General features: G+C 38.4%; 3 protein-coding genes across 8 annotated transcripts; all 3 read left to right on the top strand.

The window, feature by feature from the left end:
• Window positions 1-542: 542 nt before the first annotated feature.
• On the top strand, window positions 543-8,550 carry LOC145911298 (coatomer subunit gamma-2-like). 2 transcript variants are annotated; one of them, XM_082998600.1, is made up of 19 exons: window positions 543-662; window positions 790-992; window positions 1,274-1,353; window positions 1,421-1,550; window positions 1,668-1,793; window positions 1,860-2,017; window positions 2,204-2,337; window positions 2,626-2,693; window positions 3,416-3,526; window positions 3,868-4,041; window positions 4,406-4,513; window positions 4,934-5,069; window positions 5,419-5,598; window positions 5,903-6,034; window positions 6,099-6,155; window positions 6,594-6,857; window positions 7,323-7,468; window positions 7,871-8,009; window positions 8,146-8,550. In XM_082998600.1, exons 1-19 carry the CDS (start codon window positions 605-607, stop codon window positions 8,373-8,375), a joined length of 2,634 nt encoding a protein of 877 aa, XP_082854726.1. In that variant the 5' UTR covers window positions 543-604; the 3' UTR covers window positions 8,376-8,550. The 2 variants fall into 2 exon arrangements, with proteins under 2 accessions (XP_082854726.1, XP_082854717.1); XM_082998591.1 differs by lacking the exon at window positions 2,626-2,693 and adding an exon at window positions 2,886-2,953.
• A 492-nt stretch (window positions 8,551-9,042) lies between these two features.
• LOC145906903 (proline-, glutamic acid- and leucine-rich protein 1-like) lies at window positions 9,043-14,499 on the top strand. Its single transcript, XM_082994367.1, has 17 exons — window positions 9,043-9,185; window positions 9,471-9,629; window positions 9,784-9,933; window positions 9,994-10,136; window positions 10,482-10,624; window positions 10,682-10,772; window positions 10,846-10,972; window positions 11,040-11,125; window positions 11,192-11,348; window positions 11,428-11,532; window positions 11,594-11,732; window positions 11,783-11,909; window positions 11,969-12,178; window positions 12,394-12,572; window positions 13,024-13,260; window positions 13,411-13,511; window positions 13,849-14,499. The coding sequence occupies exons 1-17, from the start codon at window positions 9,129-9,131 to the stop codon at window positions 13,960-13,962; spliced, it is 2,325 nt and encodes a 774-aa protein (XP_082850493.1). The 5' UTR covers window positions 9,043-9,128; the 3' UTR covers window positions 13,963-14,499.
• Window positions 14,500-14,707: 208 nt separating this feature from the next.
• Window positions 14,708-22,204, top strand: LOC145900677 (uncharacterized). 5 transcript variants are annotated; one of them, XM_082988877.1, is made up of 15 exons: window positions 14,708-14,914; window positions 15,404-15,474; window positions 15,797-15,839; window positions 16,971-17,078; window positions 17,139-17,186; window positions 17,288-17,367; window positions 17,544-17,647; window positions 17,931-17,950; window positions 18,532-18,675; window positions 18,921-19,020; window positions 19,264-19,355; window positions 19,534-19,737; window positions 20,178-20,281; window positions 20,849-20,986; window positions 21,290-22,204. In XM_082988877.1, the coding sequence occupies exons 1-15, from the start codon at window positions 14,833-14,835 to the stop codon at window positions 21,398-21,400; spliced, it is 1,449 nt and encodes a 482-aa protein (XP_082845003.1). In that variant the 5' UTR covers window positions 14,708-14,832; the 3' UTR covers window positions 21,401-22,204. The 5 variants fall into 5 exon arrangements, with proteins under 5 accessions (XP_082845003.1, XP_082845001.1, XP_082845002.1 ...); XM_082988875.1 differs by lacking the exons at window positions 14,708-14,914; window positions 15,404-15,474; window positions 15,797-15,839 and adding an exon at window positions 16,585-16,850; XM_082988876.1 differs by lacking the exons at window positions 14,708-14,914; window positions 15,404-15,474; window positions 15,797-15,839 and adding an exon at window positions 16,585-16,850 and having other exon boundaries at window positions 20,181-20,281.
• Window positions 22,205-22,703: the final 499 nt, after the last annotated feature.

The raw sequence follows: 22,703 nt of genomic DNA on the forward strand, positions 1-22,703 counted from the left end.
GTCGCCAATCTTACTGATATTAGTTCCTACTGGTCGAACAAGAAGGCAAAACTAGAAGATCCGGTTGATGTTTTTCGCGAACCTATAACCAGCAGTACACCAAGAACAATGAGCTACGCCGAACTGGCCAAGAGCAAAGGAGTTTACGTACTCGACGAACGCGAAATAGGTAAGCTGTAGTTATTGATGCTATTGACATGCTTAGTTGAGTAAAGATCGCTGCACTTGAATATTTCTAAGAATATGTGACAATTTTTCTGGTTTCCATCAATCGCTCATCCAGTCACCGCAATTTGCGCAGAATGACGTGTTATAAAGTACTAATCCAGCAGTTCAGAGTTTATTTACTTTCGAATAATTGTGAGACTACTGTGAGTTAAATTTTAAATAAATATATTGAAAAACTATTTATAAATCCTTAAAGGGAAGGAATTATTTTGCCACGCCTTTCACTAACTACAAATAAATTTGATTTGTAAAATTTTACTAAAGTGCTACGGATATTTGTTATTTTTCTTGCTGTTCATTTTCCTCCACGTCTGTAGACTCTGTAGTGTACCAATTCCCATACAAGAACTTTGTGATTGTATTTTGTTTGTTGCTTATGCCAAAAATAAGGGCAATCATGCCTGGTATACGAAAAGATAAAGACGAGGAGGCTGGTAAGAAATATGAAGCTTTGTTTTTAAAGATGCTGTACTGCCAATTTCCTGTCAGAATTTTGTTAGTTCAACACCAAATTCAACTTTTTTTATTATCAGAACATGTACAATTTACTGGTCATTACAGGTAGTGGAAACCCGTTTGCTTGCATTGAGAGGACAACAGTCCTGCAGGAGGCCAGAATATTTCAACAAACTCCAATCAACCCAAGAAAATGCTGCGAAATCTTGACGAAAATTATTTACCTGATCAACCAGGGTGAAATAATAACAACCAATGAGGCAACAGAGACCTTCTTTGCCATGACTAAGCTTTTTCAGTCGAGTGATGTAAGCCTAAAGTAATATATATATATATATATATTGAAAAAGAGAAATTCAAATTTGGTGCATGTTTACCAGATTGGAAAGTTTAACTTTGAGAGCTAGGACTTTTTCAGCAAATGTTGATTGCACGTACAAGCCAACTATTTGCCTATGTAGAATGTATCAGTATTTCTGATGAAATTGCAAAAACGTGTGACATCCTGTTCATTACATCATGTGATCAAATTGCATTATTTTTTAAAAGCAAAATTGTTGTGTAATGTTTTGTATGTACATTTTTTCAGGTGATTATGAGGAGAATGTGTTATCTTACTATCAAGGAAATGTCAAAGATGACTGAAAATGCCTTTATTGTCACTCAAAGGTATCTAAAAGCTAGCTTTCATACATGTTGTGGATTAAAACATCTTTACAACAAAACTTATTTTCAGTTTGACCAAAGACATGAATGGAAAGGAAGACATCTTCCGCGCTGCAGCTGTAAGAGCTCTATGTGCAATTACTGACTCCAGCACTTTGCAAGGCATTGAGCGCTACATGAAACAAGCCATTGTTGATAAGGTTAGTCAAGCTTGAAGTATGGATGTAATCTTAAGGGTTTATAGTCCTGATCAGTTCAATGTAATTGTGATATCCAAAACTCTTTATTCTTTATACAAGTGTTGTGACAATTTTTAGGCACACTCTGTTGCCAGTGCTGCCCTTGTTTCTGCCTTACACTTGACCAAACACACCAATGACTTTGTGAAACGATGGGTTAACGAGGTGCAAGAATCATGCTCCAGTGACAATGTTATGGTGCAAGTAAGTAGTGTTTTTTTGCCACCTTTACACTTGAGCATTCCCTTCCTAAACTCTGGTGCTTTTTAGTATCATGCCCTTGGTCTACTGTACCACCTGCGCAAGAAGGATCGCTTGGGAACAGCAAAGATGGTTAGAAAGTTTATGAAATCTGGACTGAAATCGCCGTTTGCTTACTGCATGCTTATAAGAATTGCAAGCAGACTTCTAGAGGAAGAGGATGCTGGGTAAAAATGTCCTGTTTTTCATGTTACTAAATCATTACAAAAGGCTAATGTAGTACTTTTGAAAATCGTAACTAGACTAGGTGTATTATAATTACCACCAAAAAATATAATGTTACTCTTGTTAAGGCTTGTGTTTGTAGAGCAAATTGCTAATTAATACAACGTTTATTCATCTTGTCTTTTCAGACATGACAGCCCTCTTTTTGACTTTATTGAAAGCTGTTTGCGCAATAAGCATGAGTTGGTCATTTATGAGGCAGCTTCTGCGATTGTTAACATGCAAAACTGCACCGCCCGAGAGCTTGCCCCAGCTGTTTCAGGTAGTGGGTTTAAATTGGTAGTTATTGCAAAAAGCTTCCATCGCGTTTTATAATATATGTTGAAAACGTCTTTTATTATTAACATGCAACATTTACAGGAAAAGAGGCTTTGGTTGCTATAAAAATTTATCATTTAAAAGAAAAAGTTTTAAATGATTATAGCATTTTATATCGCTTATGTTAAGTAAGTTTGTGTGGCCTCATTGCCAAGGCTTTTTTATTGCCAATAATAAGTCCATTGTTCAAGCAGTATTTCTTGTATTATATTGTAAGCTTGTGTAAATTTAGTTTTGCAGCAATTCATATCTTCACCTAAACCCTCTATGCGTTATGCTGGTGTAAAGACATTGAGCAAGGTATTTACAAATGCACTGAAGAACAAAAGTGCTTCGCTGCCAATCATTTTTAGAAAGCATGAGCCTGTATGTTACTGATGAGAACATACTAATATGCTGCCCTGAGTTTCCTTTATCCTGTGTACATTTTTCTTTCACTTTTCCGAGCCTTTCGTTCACCTAACATCTATTTTTGCTGTTTTGTTTCTGCAGTCCTTCAACTCTTTCTCAGTTCACCAAAGCCATCATTTAGATATGCTGGTGTAAGAACACTTAACAAGGTATAGATCACTAGCCTTTTCGACATGTGTCTCTCTTTACCAGTCAATAGGTTTTAAAGCATAAAGCATGTGTTTTAGTTAACTGCATGTCAGTTTTATTGCTTAGGCACCAATTTAAACTGCTGTAGTTTCTTAGAAATAATGTAGTGTATCAGTGTATGGCTATTGGCAATACTTTTTGTTTACTTAGTTTTGTTTTTACGTTAATCACATCTAATACAAGTTTGTGCCAGAAAAAATTTACTATGTTGTGTTAGTCCTGCTTTTTCTAGTTTCTCTTTAGTTTACTTGTTTATTTATTTAAGCGCAAAAATATTGGTAATTTTGCTGCTTAGCTTAGCGTTATGATTTTGCCATTCTTTGCGGTATATAGTAGGCCATTTTATAAGAAACCTGTGTATAAATGGAGAAATTTTTTCCACATTGATCATCTTCACCCAACAAATTTGTTTGAATACTTAGGTTGCAATGAAACACCCATCAGCTGTGACAGCTTGCAACTTGGATTTGGAAAATCTGATCACGGATGTGAATAGGAGCATTGCAACACTGGCCATTACAACTCTACTCAAGGTACACCATCTTTTGTGTTTTTTATTTGGGGGGGGGAGGGGGAGGCTGATACTGTTTGACGGTATTTGATATTGGGTGGCCAGCTAGTTGTGCCAGATTTTTCAAATTATCTGTGTATTTCAACTCTTGTACTGGGAACAAATTAAAATTTGTTGTTTTAAGTTAGTTTTATTTGGTAAAATATGTAGATTTTTAAATGCTGCTTATGTGTATAATCACATAAAAGAGATCACAAAGTTGACTGGAATCGAAGTAGGGTGATTCCACTTTGTCATGCAAGAGCATATATACTGCATTTCTGCATTCGCATAAGAGCTATTGTAAGATTTCTATGTTTTTAGACTGGTAGTGAGAGCAGTGTGGATCGTTTGATGAAACAAATCACATCATTCATGTCGGAAATCTCCGATGAATTCAAGGTGGTTGTGGTAAAGGCTATATCTGCTCTCTGTCAAAAGTACCCAAGGAAACATGCTGTTATGATGAACTACTTGTCGTCCATGCTCAGGGATGAGGTAAACTATGTTTTACTACATTTCAATGCACATTTAGATAAAAAGAGAGCGATCTATATAAATTGATCATAATGCTTGCTGGTGCACTGCTGTAAGAGACTGACTATAGTAAACTACTTTATTAGCGAGCTTGATCTCGCTTCGTCAGGTGCAGCAAATGGCGTGACAAATAAAATGCAAATTACGGATACTGTAGTCAGTCTCTTACAAAAGCAGTGCACCAGCAAGCATTATAGGCATACACAAGAGACGGACACGGAAAATTGAAGAAATTGTATAAATTGAATTACTTTCTTAGTAATTGATAGTAATGTTTTACTCTTGTTCAATAAGAAATTGTATTAAATACTCACTTTTGTTTAAGGGTGGCTTTGAGTATAAGAAGGCAATTGTTGAATGTATAATTGCAATTCTGGAAGAATCTCCAGAGTCTAAGGAGAGTGGACTTGCTCATCTATGTGAATTTATTGAAGTAAGTTTGTTTGGATTATTTGTACATACACACCAACTTTGTAAATTGTAAAAAGTCGGCCACCAGTATTTTCAAAGGATTAATATCTAAAACTCCTGGCAAAAATATTAAACTTCAAATAATGAAGTTCGACATAGTTTTGCAAAAAATTTATGCAATAATGCAAAAAAATAAAAGTGTATCAAACTAATAATCTAAACTGGGTGCAAGTAAAACATCAAGTCTCAGTTGCACTAATGTCACCTTTCCAAAAAAAGGAACATACATGAGTAGAGCCTACTGCTGTTAAGAAAACAATAATGGAATGTATTTACTGTTTTTTTCCACTTAAGCAACAAGCTTGTAAGTTACTGATTTTGATTGTGAAAAAAATTACACAAAATAAGACAATGGAATCTTTAACATAATTTGCCTTGTTAGGATTGTGAGCATACAGTGCTCGCTACTAAGATCATTCATCTTCTCGGCCGAGAGGGTCCAAAGACAGCAAACCCATCCAAGTACATCCGATTTATTTACAATCGTGTCATACTTGAAAATGAGGCAGTGAGGGCAGGTACGTCACATGTTGTTATAAGTTGACTGTGCCAACCTATTATATATGTCCATTATCGGTATATATGTTTGTAAATTGTGTTTTGCATGCTGCCTTAATCTGGTCAAACCTATTGATGTCTGAACGTCAGAAACAAAAAAATCCAGTAACGTGTTTGTTTACTTTAATATATTCACTATCTCAAAACCTTTTCTAGGTTTATGATATTCCTTTTGCATTGTTTTTACAGACACTGATGCTGTTTAGTAAAATATATTTGTATTATAAGAAAGTCGATAGATTATAACTTTGTAAATAATTGTTTAGTAACTTTGGAAACAAGGTTTTAATCATGCATGCTTCTTATCAGCTGCTGTTTCTGCACTTGCACGTTTTGGGGCACAATGTGAAGAACTTCTTCCCAGCATCTTATCCCTGCTATCGAGGTCTATGATGGATGAGGACGATGAAGTAAGAGACAGGGCTACATTTTATTACCACACACTCAACCAGAAGGAAAAACCACTCATTTCTGCATACATTTTGAATGGTAAACTTTTGTATTATTTTTGGTGCACTTTGTGACACAATGTGTTTTGCGTTAATATTTCAAAGCTTTTGTTACATGATGAAACCTTAAAAAACAAAGTAGTGATATTTGATATTCAGAAATATATTTTCCATACATTCATGGATGAGATGTTATCGCATTGTGAACTAGTATCAAAATATTCTTGGCAGTGAATTGCGTTGTTGAAAACTATGCAGTACATAATACGCATTCTGTGATTTAAACCTCATCTTCTTAACCAGCTCCAGATGATGCTAACATCTTTCAAATATTAATTTCTCAGGTCTCATGGTGTCTGTGCCAGCACTGGAAAGGTGTCTCCAACAGTATTTGAAAGAAGGCAGTGAGGAACCGTTCAACATGAAATCGGTCCCTCTTGTCTCTTTGCCAAGCAACGAACCAAAGCCAGATATGGGTAAATTTCTCTTTGTGATTCTGAGTTGCAACAGGAGCTGTACTAATAACCCTTTTATCTCCAGCATTCTCAAGCAAACCTACAGAAAAACCGGTGGCCACAAGGCAAGAAATTTATGCAGGTAAAGGTTTTTTCATATGATAACGATGTACTTAGTGCATTGAATATATAGCATCCTTTGTCAGACCTTTAAATTCACTCTGTAAGTCAAGCAAGCCAATGGGTTTTAAAAGCTAACATTGAAATATCACTGTGCACTGGAACCAAAATATCCCAACTGTTCTGTGTCAGTGAAAACTATGCTTTAAGCCTTGACAGTATGCCCTGATTGGGAAGGAAAGCTTTAATGAAGATGAGTCTAAAAATTTGCTATTTGGAAGAGTTTCATGTCAAACCACCCAGTCATCAAAAAATTTAATTACCATTAGGCCTGCAAGACGGAATAATTTATCCTTCAAAATGATTCTCGTAAACTTTACTATCAAGTGCAGGAGCGAATATAATTCCTACAAAAGCACCTGTAAATTATTTTTACCAAACCCACTTCCAACATCCCCAGAACAACTGTCACGTATACCGGAATTCTCGGTCCTTGGTCCACTTTTCAAGTCGTCAGACCCGGTCGAACTCACAGAACCGGAAACCGAGTACATGGTGCGCTGCACCAAACACACATTCCAACGCAATATCGTGCTGCAATTTGACTGCACCAACACGCTCAACGACCAAATACTGGATGACGTTACGGTGCAAGTCGAGCAGGGCGACTCGTTCGAAGTCAAAGCCTACGTTCCCTGTCCGTCGCTGGTATACAACCAACCAGGTGGGTAATGCAGGTGGTTTGAAGATGTTGTAATTTTTTGCCATCTGTTGTCGGGCAAGTCGTGGATGAACACTTCCGAGCACATTTTGCTTTTCTGATGACTTTTCCATGTAATATTGAGGATTTTTTTTTGAAAACTAAGTATGTACTCGAGTAGTCGATTGAATTTCAAGTACCGTTTGGTCGACTTTGTCATGATGTAATTTAAAGTTTGTGATAAATACTGTGGCAAAAATGTGGTGCTATAGGAACCCTTTGAACAAGTAACATGTTCTGCAGCATGAAAATCAAATCAACATAAATTTTACAAGAGCCCCATCCAATCGCAGTTTCTCCCATGGGGTATCACGAGCTTTACCTTGAACGTTTCGATGTCACCGTCGAGATCACAGACAAAACCATGTTTATAAACCGGCATATTTTCGGGTCTGTAGTTTCATCATAATAGTTGGTTTCCTACCGCAGGCGTGACATACGCGAATGTTTCAATTCCCGACGATGACCCGACCGACGTAACGACCACCCTGTCGTGTGTGATGAAGTTTATTGTAAAAGATTGCGATCCGAATACGGGGGAGACGGACGACGAGGGATACAAAGATGAATATGTGGTGAGCACACGAGATAACTTGAACACGTGTGTCTGTAATATCGCGAATTTATTGTTATTTTCATGTAGTGTGTGGTGCTAATTGTCTTGGGCAAATTGTGTAATGGCAGCCACAGTGTACAATGTGCATATTTCCACGCAGAAATTCAGCGGCACTATAGATGTGCCCCTCCTAAAATATATTTTTATATTTGACAAGGTTCTCTGGCATCGCAGCTAAGTATGGCTGCAATACCTTGGCTGCGATGCCAGAAACTTATGATAAAAATACGAGAGCTGAAATCGCCAAATATAAAAGGCCTGCGCAGTGGGGCGATCTTGCCTTCGCATGGCAAAACGTCTGCTTATATTAACAATGCAACTACATGTGGAAACCATTATAAACCATTTTGTCCCCTCTCAGCTCGAAGACGTGGACATCACTGTAGCAGATCACGTGCAGAAGGTGATGAAGGCGAACTTCGGGGCGGCGTGGGATGAAGTCGGTGACGAAAACCAACTGGAAGACACATACGCTTTATCCACCGTCAACACATTGCAAGGTATACGGTTGGACCCACATTTTGAATCTACAAACTTAAAGCCTAGATCTTGTTCTAACGTAATACAAACGTAATATAGTAGTTTTTTCTTATATATGAAACTAAATACTTTCTTTTCCATCTCTTGTCCTTCCAGACGCGGTCAAGGATATATCGAAGTACCTAGGAATGCAGGCGTGCGAACGATCCGACAAAGTCCCCGAGGGCAAATCGGCCCACACCCTCTACCTTGCCGGCGTGTATCGGGGCGGTCACGACGTACTGGCGCGCGCCAAGCTCGTCCTGAAAGATGGCGTCACCATGCAGCTCACCGTCCGCAGTAGTGACCCCGACGCTGCGCAAGTGATCACTTCGGCTGTTGGATAGCGTTTCGCCCAGGCCTGATAGATTTGTTATCGGAACCACGTGCAAAAATATTTTCACCCTTCTATCTAGTTCGTCGCCTGTACACAAAGTTTTAAATGTATTCTGCCAGTGGAAGGCGTTTATTCAACTTAAGCTTTTTTGGACAAATTAATAAGCAATAAATAAAAGTAAATATGTTGGCATTGGTGTTCGAGAGTGTGGATCGACGTCAACTCACCACAAAGTAGAAGAGCATCTCTGCATCTGTTTGACGGCTAGTTCGTCAGCTGAATAGATGAAACCCGATCGCTCAAAACAGGGTGTAAAACGGCTCATTAGTGATAATTGACCTTTGAGCTGAAAATATCTTGCAACAAGAATAAAACTCTTTTTCGGGATGAAACTCTAAACCAAAAAACAAGAAAGGCCTTAAAATCAGACGAAAAAATGGCATATGGACAAAAATTGTAACATAAAGTACGATAACAAATAAGAGATGTTTTTAATTTTGGCCTTAAGTAATTTTTATGAAATTACCACCGTTGTTGACAACAAACCAAAATGAATTACAACTTTTGCTGTTTCTGTTTCATAAAATTAGTGGAATCGTTGCTGGTAGTTTCCCTAACACGCGAAAGCAATTCATGGTTGTGATTGGTTAAAAGTGTTTTACGTCATTGACGTTTAGGTAAAGCATGGAGTGGCACCAGAACTTTTGATATTTTTCTTAATTGTCGTTGAAAGTTGACGCAGTAGCCGGAAAAATTAAGTAACATGCAGGATTCTGCAGCCGATCTGTTTCCGTTATTTTACAAAACAACGTGGAACAAGGTATGTTAACTCTCTTATTTTGCAATGCTGTTTGTCTTCTTGGCTTTTGTTTTATTTGTTGAGATATGTCATTTATTTAACCTTATTGTGATACAATGATATGCTAAGCATTAAATTCCTTTATATCTTTTGTTTTTATGGTAGATATTATTCCAATAATAATACAATTTAAAAGCTTTTTGAAAGTATTGAAACAAATTGCTGTCTATACTCTGGCCTATATATCTCTAATGATACCTACACTAATCACTAGATAGGCTACATGTGTTCTAATCCATTATTCAGAATCAGGATATCAGCAGCATCAATGACTGGGTTCGGACTGCAACAAAACGATGGAAAGGCTTTCACACGATGGAGCTGGTGCTCTCCCGGTGTTCTGAGGATGTTATTCTAAAACACGGCATCTCTTGGATTGAACTGGCGATGGTAACAGTTGTCAAGGTGAGCCTTGCTCATAACTTTATGTCATTAAAATTTTTTCGCAATATTCAAAAATTTCGATTTATGGAATTGAAGAAGCAATATGTGTATATATAGATTATTAAAAAAATATGTATTATTAATAGATTACAAAGGCATTAATAATTTTGAACAGAATCACATTGAAGACAGCATAAGAATTGCCGCTGCTCAAAACTTCACCAAACTCTTGGAAATGTCTTCCCAAATTCCTTCTGTCAGTAGGGAATTGTCATCAAACAACATAGTCAACATATTGCAACAAATTCTGTCATCTGATACATGCGTATGTTTTCATAGAATTTTCTAAATTTTTTACATCAGAAAACAACAAGTATTTTTTTAGAATCCAATACCATGTTTGACATGCTTGGATGCTGTGATGGACCACTTTCCATCTCCATGTAGTTCTCACAAAGGAAAAATCTCAAAGTTTTTATTTCCTCATGCCATGAGTTTAAACAGTAATATTCAACATATTGCCATCAGGTTTGTTTTGTTGCTACTGGACTAAAATATGTGTACTGGTGTTTCCTAAAACGAGAAGTGTCCAGTCATAATAATTAATTTAAAAATAATAAAATTTTCTGAACTTTTGTTATTTCTTTGTTAAGTAGTTTAGCAATATTTGCTATTTAAAGTTCATTCTGACTGCAGTTATCTGTGGCATTAGCAAAGGTTTTCTTACCCTAAACTTTAATTAGGTGGTAATTTAAGAGTGAGTTACGAACAGTATGTGTCACAAATAGTAACTAAACTTATTGAGCAAGTTGGCATTGCTTCTATTAACCATGTATGCATATTGGGCTGTCAATATTTCCTAACAATTTGCAGATGTTGGAGCAAAGTTTCTCTCCTAGGTGGAGGTGGGGTGGGAAGGAAGAACCATGCACAGCAATGGGAACAGCAGTTTCAAGAGACCTTGGAAGCATGGGCTTATGTTACATCCTGCCTGTGGGAATCTCGCCTGGAAGATGGTATTGAGCCATGTTAAATCCTTTTTAATTTATTTTGTTGTTAATGCTTGTTTTTAGGTGATGCTGACCCTTCAATTGCCAGTTTGTCATTTCATTTTGAACCCTTGCCTTACAATGAGCCCAATTTGACCTTTAGTCTTCTTCAAAGGTGTTTTGTTGTTTTATTAGACTTTCACTTGGATTGTGGTAAATTGTCTAATATTTTATTGCATATTTGTAAGGTTTGTGATGATCTGCAAGTGTATCTGTCAAATGTTGGCACTAAATTTTCCACTGCTTGTGGCTGTGTCTGTTGATGCCATATTCAACATACTAGTTACAAACTTTGATATTACCCCAAAGGCTCTGGTAAATGCCAATATTTTGCAGTGATAATCACTGGTCACAGAATTAACATACATTTCAAACTTTGCAGAAAGTTATGGAATCAAAGATGTATGTGGATTGCCTTCAAGCTGTGCATACAAACTGTTTACATGTTCTGAAAGCATGCATGGAAAGGTAAGCATTTAAAATTTAATGCAGTCTTGGCTTTAAAAAAATGTTTCAAACACATTCCTCATTTAGTGGCCACAGTCAACTGTGCAGACGTGCCAACCAAATAAATCACATGTTCCTAAACTTGCTGACAATGTGGAAGGACCCAGCACCAGTTTGTGGATTAACCAAAGAAAACAATGCAATTCGATTGGAGGTTTACCAAACTATGCTACACTGGGTACAGGCAAGTTAATCTGTCTATTGTTTGTTTATGTTCAAATGTGCTTCTAAATAATTTAGTGTTGCTATGTTGTTTGTTTTAGTGTTGTGGGACAAAGAGCCAACTGCTTATTGGAGAGAAGCATTTTGTCGAACCTTTACTACAGCATTTTGTCTTAGACTTTGCTTCAATAAATGACAATGAAAAAGTATATAATATATTTTGATAGAATTTAGAAATGATTTGCATTGTAAAATATTTTTTTCCAGGTTAAAGCTGACCCTATCATAGAAAAATTAAATGGAAACAAAAAGCGGTCAAAAAGACATGTTAACAGCACTGAAATATCATTTTCAAGAATATCAGATTCCTCCGCAAATTCACAATTGTGCCAAACTTCTTTACAAGGTAAAAACTTGACAACTCTCTTGCGTACAACTGATGTATGTGTTGTTTAGTTTTACGTAACCTGATTTTCTCGAATGGGTCCCAGTTGCCCGTATTCATACACAAAGAACTACAACAGAAAGTTGTAGTTTTGCTGATGGAACTTGTCCAGGGCAAAAATCTCATTCCGTTCACAAAGTAAGAACTAAGATCAGTACATCGGCTTTTCAAAACCAATAAAATTTACCTCTGATTAGATGTGCTGGCTGTCGCAAAGAGTTATACCATTTACTGCTCGCTTTGACAGTGGTGCCTTGCCCACAGTATCCAGCACCTCTCCAATTGGCGGTTACTATTATAAGCCATGGATGTTTGAGAGATTCAAACAAGTTAGTTAGGTCATTTTGTATGGAAGCAAGCGCAGTTTTGGCAAACATTGTAAGGCCCAGGGTTCCTGCATTAAACAGGTAAACTTTTATGTGTTTTTTTTTTGCTTTGAATATTAACAGAAAGTACACATATGTGTGATCATATGGCAGCAAAGTTAAGAAAAGCTGCAAAACTTTATGTATTATACATAGTATTGCTTTTAACTCCATCACTGGCAGTAATGATAGAACCCTGTCTGCAATGTAAACTATGTACCTGAATGTGAAACTAAAAAATACATAAAATATTTCAGAATTTGTCCCAGTTTTGACTGGAGGCCTACCCCACACGAACCCTCACAAAATGGAAGTGAAAACTGTCAAGTGATGGAGGAAAGCAGTAAAGAATTGTCTCCTGGACCTCAAGAAAACCATCATCCAGACGACCCTGATTCGACTGGGGCCACCAACATGACAGAACAGAAAGATAAAGGTTCATATCAAGTAGATCATTCACCAAAGAATTAGTTAAAAGCAGGGTGAAAGTAAAAAAATCTTACCAAAAAAATTGAATATACATAAAAAAAAATAATCGTGGTGTTTACAAGATGAGTTTTCTTAAATAATTGAACAAATTTACTAAATTGAGGTTTCTCGTAACTATTTTTAACATCTCAGTCGCTAAATTCATTCTTACCGAACCGGCGTTCCGACGTACTTTCAAAGTTTCCGAAACAAATGCGTACTTAGCGCAAAAGAGCCATAATAATCAATGAGAGATACAAACAGGTGTACACCCTATAAGGTCTTATCAGTGCAGCTGGTGACTGTGGCCACACAGATTTCCACTTTGTGGAACCTTTCGGTCAATAGTAAATCCGTTGAATACCATACTGTAGGTACCATCAACGGAGACGAACCACAAATGCATTCTGTTATTACAGAAGCAAGACGGACAGTTGACAAAGAATCAAATTTTGATAAAAACCCATCAGAAGAAAGCCTTTTAACTTTAAAAGTGATGGGGAACGCAGAGGACGCAACCGCCTTGCCAGAATGCAAAAACATTACCAGTGATCGAACTGCCTCAAATTTGCGCGACGACAGCAAGGTGCCAGCAGAGAGCACCGTTATTTCGCCAGTCTCTGAAGATGTTTGTAATAATGAAGTAACCTCAAGTGGTGAGTGCCAATGCATTGTTAGCCAATTACTATGCCTTAAATTGTAAAACATGGTTTACTATAAATTTCATTAGTTTTGTGATTTACCGTAATATCTAACGTGCGCTATAAACCACATTCCTAGCTGGTGTTAACTCGCTTTTTTTTTAGACACCGTTGACCACCTTACTCGGGGAACAAAACGAAAGTTAGTTGACAAACCAATCGGAACATCAGAATCCAAATCGGCCCCTGATGGCGATCACAACGAGGTAAATGTAACGAAAGTTTACCTTACTCCTTACCGTATTTCTGCCTCCTTTCCCTCGTAAGGGCGACCCCTGAGCAAACATATAAATCTTATTGATGGTTGGATGTAAACTCTATTGTTGGGTAAACAACGCTTCACCGTTTGGCGCAATCACCTACTTTATCCCCAAAAATGGTACATTTTGGAGTCGTTGCCCTTTTGCTGAAGAGCAGATAAATATTTGTGAGAGATTAATTTAAGTTTTAACGTGAAAATTGCTGTTTTCCATTTGGCCATAAGCGGCGTAGACCCGCTGTACCGGTGTTGCAACAGATGATGCGAAACTGTGAATTTTGCAGGAGGAACTGGGGGATGACGTGACAGCCATGTTGGAGGATTTCGTTGACGCAAGCCCGGATGATGACGATGGTGATACGTTAACTGGTGGCAGCGGAGACCACGACCTCGTGTAGTTATACACCGCGCCACAAGGCTAATCAGTCACCGCTGCAATCCCACACTGTTGAATCATGATTTGAACCCACGTAGTTTGCTTACGTATTGCGATTTTCCATACCTGTGGTTAAAGCAAGCAGATTTTGTTCATGCAAGTCACTGCTGTGATATACGTGCAAGTCACTGATGTGATAACTTTGTATTGTTGAATTGAATTTGTGCAACTTGGTTTTAAACCCTTGGTGGCGTTTTGGAATTTTCTTGAATTGCTCGTAACGCTTTTAGTAAAAGATTTGTTTGGGGCAGTTGTTTACAACATTGTGTCATGTACAATCTCACAGAACTAGTAACTTGGGCTTGTAGACGTCGTTGCGTCACAGCAATTGAAACTCGTTGTATTGTCTGTGCTTCTGTTGGTACTTTCTGTCAATATTAAAGCTTTGGATAGACCACGATGTCACTTCCGTGATGGTGACTCAGTGCATGGCAATATTTTACCACAAAGGGTTTCTGTTGCTTGCGTGCAAGTGTACTGTTAATTGTGGTTGAAATTCACCTGGTAAACAGCAGATGCTGAGAAACCTTTTTTGTCGAGCTTAAATAAAAAAACATAAAATGTAATCAGTAAGTGCCTGTCCGCGGCAACGGTCTGTTGATAGTGCAATTATTAGACAGACATTGGATATTTACATATTACCGAACTAACAGCGCAGACAGAACAAACAGTGCTTGTATCAACCGACTGCGTTGGTTACTGAAAGACGCAGCAGCGTAACAGCACACCTTGATATTTGCAGCTGCATTCATCGTGCCCTTGCTTAGTAAAAGTTATATTTCGCGAGATTTGGTAACTATTGGTTGCAGTGGGATATCTTCAAGACCGAAGAATGTATCCATACCACCGCCCGAATTTCGGCAACAGCAGACCTCCGCCGCCCTTGCCTCAAACACACAGACCGCCCCCAAGAAGTAAGTTTTTATTTTGTTTGTTTTTGTAAGCTGGCTGTTCTTGTTCGTATATGTACACCCTGAAATTATCCCAAATGATTTGGCTGCGTATATCCATAATTTGGCCAAGTGTTATATGTGAACACATATGGAATCAGTCAATACTACAGGGGTATCGAAAAAGAAGTATTAAGCAGCTTAAAAATACATTTAAAAATTAGGCTACATTGTTTGTTATTATTGTTAAAAAGCTCAAAATTACACCTTAATTGTATTTTACTGAGGTATTATAGTGTTTCAAATGATTACATCTTTGACATGTTGGAATAAACTTGTAATACTTTTGTGTTTTTTGGTTTAGTGTTCAAATTTGTCTGACACAGTTTATTCTGAGTAGTCAATTTTTCAAAACAACCCTAAATCTCTTTAATTTAGCATTAAAAGGTCTTAAACTCTGCCATAATGTTGTGGGAGTTAACATAAAATAAAGGCTTTTATTGTTTACAATAGATCCATATCCACAACAAGATTCATATTTTGAAGATGATGAGGAATGGTCTGATTGCTCTGATGACGGCCAGGTTAGTTTTAGTTTGTTTGGAAGATGTGTGTGATTTCCTGTTTCACATAATAAGTACTATTCCTACATTAGTATGGGATATGAAGTACCAATGATAGGCATAACAAAAAATAATGTGTAGTCTACAGATTGGCTTAACATTATCACCACTGGCATGTGTACTTGTGATTTAACCACAAAGTGAATAAATTTCATTGTAAAAAATAATTATTTTTCAGAACTATATAGTGCCTTCAGTTATTTTAAAAACTAACCAATACACCATAATTTACCATATTCCGAGATGAATTACAACCATATTATATTGCTAACTTGTTATTCAGGTGGAACCACCATACACCACAGCTAGTTTCCCCCAGAGACCAGGTAGGTGTCAATTTTAGTACAGCATACCCAATTTATGTTGTTCCTTTACTGTCAAGAGACAGATTGATGACTACTTCCTGATCATAACAGAGATATCTCAAAGTAATAGTTTATTGGCGCAAAATAAATATTGCGAGTGAAATTTGTTTGCAGAGCATTTCTTGTCTATTTGACAATAGAGAAACAAGGAGCACATGTTGACCTGAAAAATAAATAAAAATCGATGTTTTACCTCCATTACTTTCACTTCTGCCCGTAAGCTGGATGTTCAGTGTTATTGTTTTTGTGGGGCAACCAATGTCAGGAAAGCTAACACAAGTGACGTTTGTGTCTTCAAATCTATATGCAAAGTTGTGTGTGTGTGTGTGTATGGCCCATACCAGTTGCCTTTAGTTTGGTTCTATTCTAGGATATTGTTTAAGAAGGCACGTAAGTCTTTCGTTAAACCCTCACACTTCCTGTTGTCAAAAGAATCAGCCCATGACTGAAAGCACCAGAGTCCTACTTCCTCATAGAGACAGACTACAACAATCTCTCTGTGATATACTCTCTTGAAAAGATTGTGGTGATATGTATTTAGTGTTCGTCATTCAAAGGCAGCGCTCTGTGGGTTTTTTTAGTAATGTTTGGTGGTTTAATGCTGAGATGTATGTGGGTTTGAGTGGTTTTGCTCAAAGGAAGTGTAGATGTTACAGAGCTGATAATTACCACAAAAGACTGAAAATGATGATTATGTGCAGTTGATTTATAAAATGTTGTGACTTCAAGTTCAGTTGTTCTGTAGACAGGCAGCTAAAATGACTGATGACACATATTTGGCGATGGACCAATTTAGGGATCCACCCTCTTTGCCTCAGGGTAGAAGAGCAAGTACATATGATATGGCAGATGCATCATCATTAGATTTTATGCACCCTTCAGATGCACAAAGGAGGGCCAGCACTTTGGGAAGGCCTGGTCATACAAATTACCAGCCTAGCTATACAAAGTGTACCCCCAAGGAGCAGAGAGGTATAACAACAGCCAGATGATTTTTAAATGTACTTATGTTAAAACTGGGTACTTATGCTATAACATATCCAATGGTATCATTAACTTGAGGTTGGTCATCTTCTCATTTTGTTGTGGCAGAGCAAAGGCAGCCTTGGGGAAACCCACAGCCTCATCAACCGCTACCAGCCAGGCCTGGACGATCATTTCAAGACGTTAGACCTCCCCCAGTGCCACGCAAAGATGCAGGTAAGAAACTTGTTTAAAAGACTAAAAGCATGTGCAAAGTTAACACATACATATTATTAGTTTTACCAGACCATCAGGATATGTACCTACAATTCGACCCTGAATTGGGTGAGGAACAACTTACTTTCATTATGATTACTTTCATTTTAAGCAGTGGCCGAAGGCCATTTCCGATGTGCTTTGGCAACAATGCTTTGTTTACTTTGCAGAAAGCACTGAGATAGGCAATGGCGTTAAGATTGATCGACCGCCCCCACATACCCCACACACCCCACATACCCCACACATGGTAAACTTATGATTGGATACGTATGATGTTGTTGTGCATCAACATAGGAATGAACAATATGCATTAATAAGACCAAAAATTGGGGAATATAGAATATGTGGCTATAGGTCTTGGGTATGAGGATGTATTAAATATTATTAAAAGGTTTGTTTTGATGTTGAGCTCATTTTTTTTAGGGAGGCAGGCCACCTATGGCTCCACCCATGCCTTTTCCTGGGCGACCACCAAAGCCCAATGAACCACAAGATGTTTACATGACTGAGAGTGTCATGCCACCGAGGTAAAATGATTTGAGTGGCAGCAGAAATTGTAACTTTTACTTTTTACAAAAACAGATAAACTTAGGTAGTTTCATTTTTTGTGACCTCAATCATAGTGGTTATTTTTTGTATTGCCAGACAATTTTATTATGGGTGACACCATTTAGCCGATATAAGTTTTTAATTGTGTAACTCTGTGAAACGTGCAAAGATAACACGTTTAGAATTCTCCAAGGTTATCTTACAGCATGCGGTGTTCAATAACACAAGTGCCAATTTTACCACTGTTTATTTCGTTTTCAGACCTCCTCCACAACCACCAGGTATGTTATTTTTCAACACGGCTTTAGTTGTATTGGCTTGCTGAACTTCTGAACGATCGTACCAAATATTTGACTAAGCCACATATTTTCGGTCTTACTCCATCTGGCACAACTAAAATTACGATAACTGTAGCAGGTGCCTTGGGTTTATTCATCAAAGTTGCAACACAACGTTAATCATTCCCCGCATGCCTTCAAATGACAAGGAAGACGCACACAATGACCGTGTGGCGATTTTGTATTGTTGAGCTAATATGGAATGCCTGTTGCGTGGTTTCGGATGCCTACGCGTGCCGCGCAACTGCGTGGTTCCATGATAAAGCGCAGAAGTTGCGGTGGCTGTTTCAAAATACTCTACTGACGATGGGTTTCGTCTTGTACAGTCGCTCATTTAATGATTTGAAAACGTGTTCCCGCCTGGAAAACGGTGTTAGTGTGCAAGCTTAATTTTTGCTTTTCCGTGGAAGTGAAAGGATTACATGTTAAACACTAATAAAATCTATGTGATTTTAGGCAAAATAATGGAAACCTTTTCGGCAAAATTGCCACAAAAATGACAAATCATGCCTTGTGTATTTCAGTGAAGTCCCCTAATCCTTCACCCAAGTCGAGCTTTAAAAATTTGCGGCGAGAGCACCAGGCAAGTACGGACAGCGGTTTCGCCGAAGCCATCTCACGCAACAATAGCGGCAATAGTCACCGTCCGGCTCGCACAGGGAGCAACGGTAATTTCTCCTTTTCCAATCTGCAGGAGGCTGAACAAGCCTCGTCATCTGCTTCATTTGGTGGAATGAGTGTTTGCTTGAGGTCTTTGAACGTTCACGTGATTAATGTCGTGTATATAGTCATGACTTGTTGCGTTACAGTCGGGCCTTATAATTTATGCAAATTTTTTATTCGGGGATTTTCTTGGATCCACGTATCATGATGTTTTTGAACTTGAACCAATGTGCATTCGTTTTGCTCGCAGAGAGCTGGAGTTCTGGTGACAACGAATCTGAAACGGGCAGCACCAAATCAGCGGGATTCCCGAAGATTACCGGCGGCTCCAGTTTCGGCACCAAATTTAGGTAATTTTGGAACTCAATAAAAAGTTTATTTTTTGCAGCGGATCGTCTACGTAACTATTATGGCAGAAGGACAGTTCATGTAAATTAACAATGCTTGGCAACAACAGCAGTACCATACATTTTTTTTTGTTTATTTCTCTTTGCAAAAAATCGGCCTGAGCGTATAATTGTGCAACGACCGGATCAGGCTTTCTCCATTACTTAACACAACCCTCTGGTCGTAACTTTGTGGTGTTTGTATAGAAATAAGAGCCTGCCTCCAATGCCCCCAATGCCACAGCAGCCTCCATCAACCTCAGCGCCCCAGAAGCAACCCGTGCCTTCCAGCCCACTTGGTGAGCAAATACGAAAATAATTCGAGATTATTGAGTCTGCATGTCCCAAGACTTTCGTTTCCTTGTGAATGTTTATCTGTGCGACCCTGGGAATGGGTGCGTAATTGCGCCTCCCCACTCCTTGCCATCTGGCGCATCTGATGTTGATTTCTTTGTTTTTCGTTCGCGTGCCGTGCAGCTTCGGCAAGCGCCTCGGCCGTCAAGGAGCTCACAAACCTCCTCGCTTCACGGCCCACTGGCTTCAATGCTCCTCGGAAGGACTTCCCTTTTTCCCCAATGCCCGCAACGGAAGGTTCGCCGACTCGGCGTCAACCCCCTTCTCCGTTTTCCCCCACTAAATCCTCGCCGGAAGTCCCTACGCCGACGCGGCGGAAATCAAACGGTGGATATGGTTTGCGTTGCTTTTTTGCGTTCGCGGCAGTGTGAACCTCTCTGTCCCTCACGTATTATTATTCTGGGCTTGTCAAAAATACCAGGTGTATTTTTAACGGCATATATCGCTTTGCGACGTTGTGATGTCTAAATTCCAGGAAATCGACATTAATGTTTTAATTTTTGTGTTAATGTAACGTATATTGTTCTGTTTCATAATTTAACAAAATTTAGTCTCATAATTTATAATTTATAATTTGCGTGATTGCAACACTGATACCGAGATTCTCATGGTAGGCATATCTCCATTATTTGTGTAAATTATAGATTTATACCTACACGATATCACAGAAAGCTATAACATAAAAACACTGTCATTTTCAATCAACTAAATGGGGTTCTTTTAAATCCTCACCCTGGCAAGTTGTTTCTTACTTTTAACTTTCCTAGCAGTTCCACTACCTTCAAGAGGAAGCAAAGTCGTAGAGGAACAATCCTGGTACGCCAACGTTTCAAGGGTGGTGGCTGAGCAACGACTCGTGCAGGCCAATCGGGTAAATTGTAACTCCTAAATTCAACTGCCAAGATAATGTGTATAGGTGGCCTGTATGTAATTGTGGCTTATGACCTGCGTTGCCAACCGTGCTTGTTTCTTAATTTGTCCTACGAGCAGTGTCGTGGAAAATGCAAATGTGCTTATTTTGAAATTTTCTAAAAACGTGTTTGTGTTTTAATAAAATAGAGTTTATTGATGATACTGCGTTTTAAGGCAGATCAACTGGGCTAAAAAAAAAATTTACAAAAATTATCGCTTTTCACCTCCAAAAAAGGAATTATCGCCATTCTGCCGCCGTTATTCACACAATGCTCCCCGAAATCAGGCAAATTTTCTTAAATAAATCCAATTTCGGCATAGAAATGCAGCGTGGTCCTGGGCTATGTTAACCCTGCCTATGACGCATCGTGTACATTACATTTTACTCCAGTAAACCTATGTCGCACTGTCAAAACCATGGCTCAAGATCCAGTCATGTTTATGCACCCGAAACTTCCGCTTGCGCCGTTAGTATTGTTAAGCTTACATGTTGAAAACTGTACTGAGTTCCCTTGTTGTTCCTTAGGAGGGTTGCTTCCTGGTTCGGCTCGGTCGAGGTGATGACAACCCTTACACTATCACGGCTTACGGCAACAACAAGTGTTACAACTTGCGGATCCGCAAACGTGACGAAGACGACAAATACGCTCTTGGCAGCAAAAAAGTAATTTGCTGTTTTTTTTTTAATTTAGTCATAAATCACAAACTTTAGTCATAAATTTGGAACATTATCCGCAACATGTGTATTGTAATACTTAAAAACCTCAACTATATTCTGGCGATAAAATATTTCTATCGTGTTTATAAACTATCGTATATTTAGCTTCGCGGGGTCGTATTGCATGTGTCCCTGAACGAGTATCTGTTATTCACGTCAGGCTCACGTCATGCATAAACTTGCTATTACTCCCGCAAAAATTACCACAGCCTAACCGAAAGTTTAAACATTTTTGCATTGTCTTGACAGCCCAACGAGCGGGCCTTTCCAACAGTGTGTGACATCATCGAGTATTATACCTCGTCACCGTTGCAGCTTGCGCAAGGCGAAGGCTCGGTGACTCTTTGTGGCGCACCGTGAGACGCCAGGCCGCAGTATGCTTCATAGAGTTCATGCATTTTTCTTTTTAAATCCGACTGACGAAGCAGGTTCGTGTCAAAACGCCCTTCAGTCCAATCAACACCAACAGTCATCCGTTCTTCGCCTTTTTATAAACACTTTCGTTTACATCAGCACTACGCGTCAGATTTTAATTATACGTGCACGTCATCACACTCTTCGACAGTGCGCTGGGTTGATGAAAACATCATGTTATTATACTTTCACAACGATTGGATTCGCTCCCTTAACTTCCGTCTCGTTTATTTCCATGCTGTCTGCTTTAAAGTGAAACTGTCCGTTTATTGATTCATTGTTGTCGTTTCTCTCTGCTGATAGGTGTTTCCCGCTGCTCTGTTTGCCCTATTTGACGGTCCACGAAGAACCTTTAAACCACCTTATCTTTTCTTTATAAAACTGTTCGAATGTGCGCAGAAAACGTTATTGCCGGATAAATACCCATTGCGTTTTGTGACGTTTTTTACCATTTGGAGTTCTTTCACATTTTCCCGTAAAGACCTCTTTATTCAAATCCCTTTCTCGCCAAATTAAAGCAATGTTGCCGTGTGCGTTTGCTGAAGCAATATTTCGTTTCTTTTTTTCCTGGAACCATATGTACTATCATGACAATTGAGCTATTCACAATTTCTTCACGTTACGTACTATTTAGATGTTTTGCATTTTTAATAGCGTCTTATATAACTACGAATAGAACTCTTCATCGCGCGTCTACGTCAGTTCCTGTTTTGCTAGCACTTGTTTTGAATAAACAATCACTGTACATTTCTAGGCGGAGTATTTTGATTGTAAGGGTCCAAAACTGTGTTTGTTGAAAATGCTATCACAACCAGAAAATTGCCAAATCAGACTATTAGCCTACCAGCCCTAAAAACTGAAACAGATATTTCATTTATTGAGAAACATATGAAAAAAAATTATTACGCAAAAGCCAACAGATTTTTGTGAATTGTATGTTTTTTAACAAGCCAGTTCGTAATAGCTATATTATGGCGCATTAACATGTAGGAAGTACACTTGCAGGAATATTTTGTTGGGTTGAACAACACATACAAAAAAAAAGTAATGATCAAATATTGTATTTGCTTAAACACGAGAAGAGAATCCCTACACTGTTTCTGGTTGATAAGTAGAGTTATTCTGATTTAATTCAAGTATACATGATTGCAAGGACATGGTTTGACTTGGTTTATAGGTGCCTGAGGATATTTTATCACTGTTTGTAACATTTCTATGTTATCCGCTGTCAGGGAAAGTAAAATAACGG

This window comes from Ascidia mentula, chromosome 1 (genome assembly GCF_947561715.1).
Source record: "Ascidia mentula chromosome 1, kaAscMent1.1, whole genome shotgun sequence".
Classification (NCBI taxonomy): domain Eukaryota; kingdom Metazoa; phylum Chordata; class Ascidiacea; order Phlebobranchia; family Ascidiidae; genus Ascidia; species Ascidia mentula.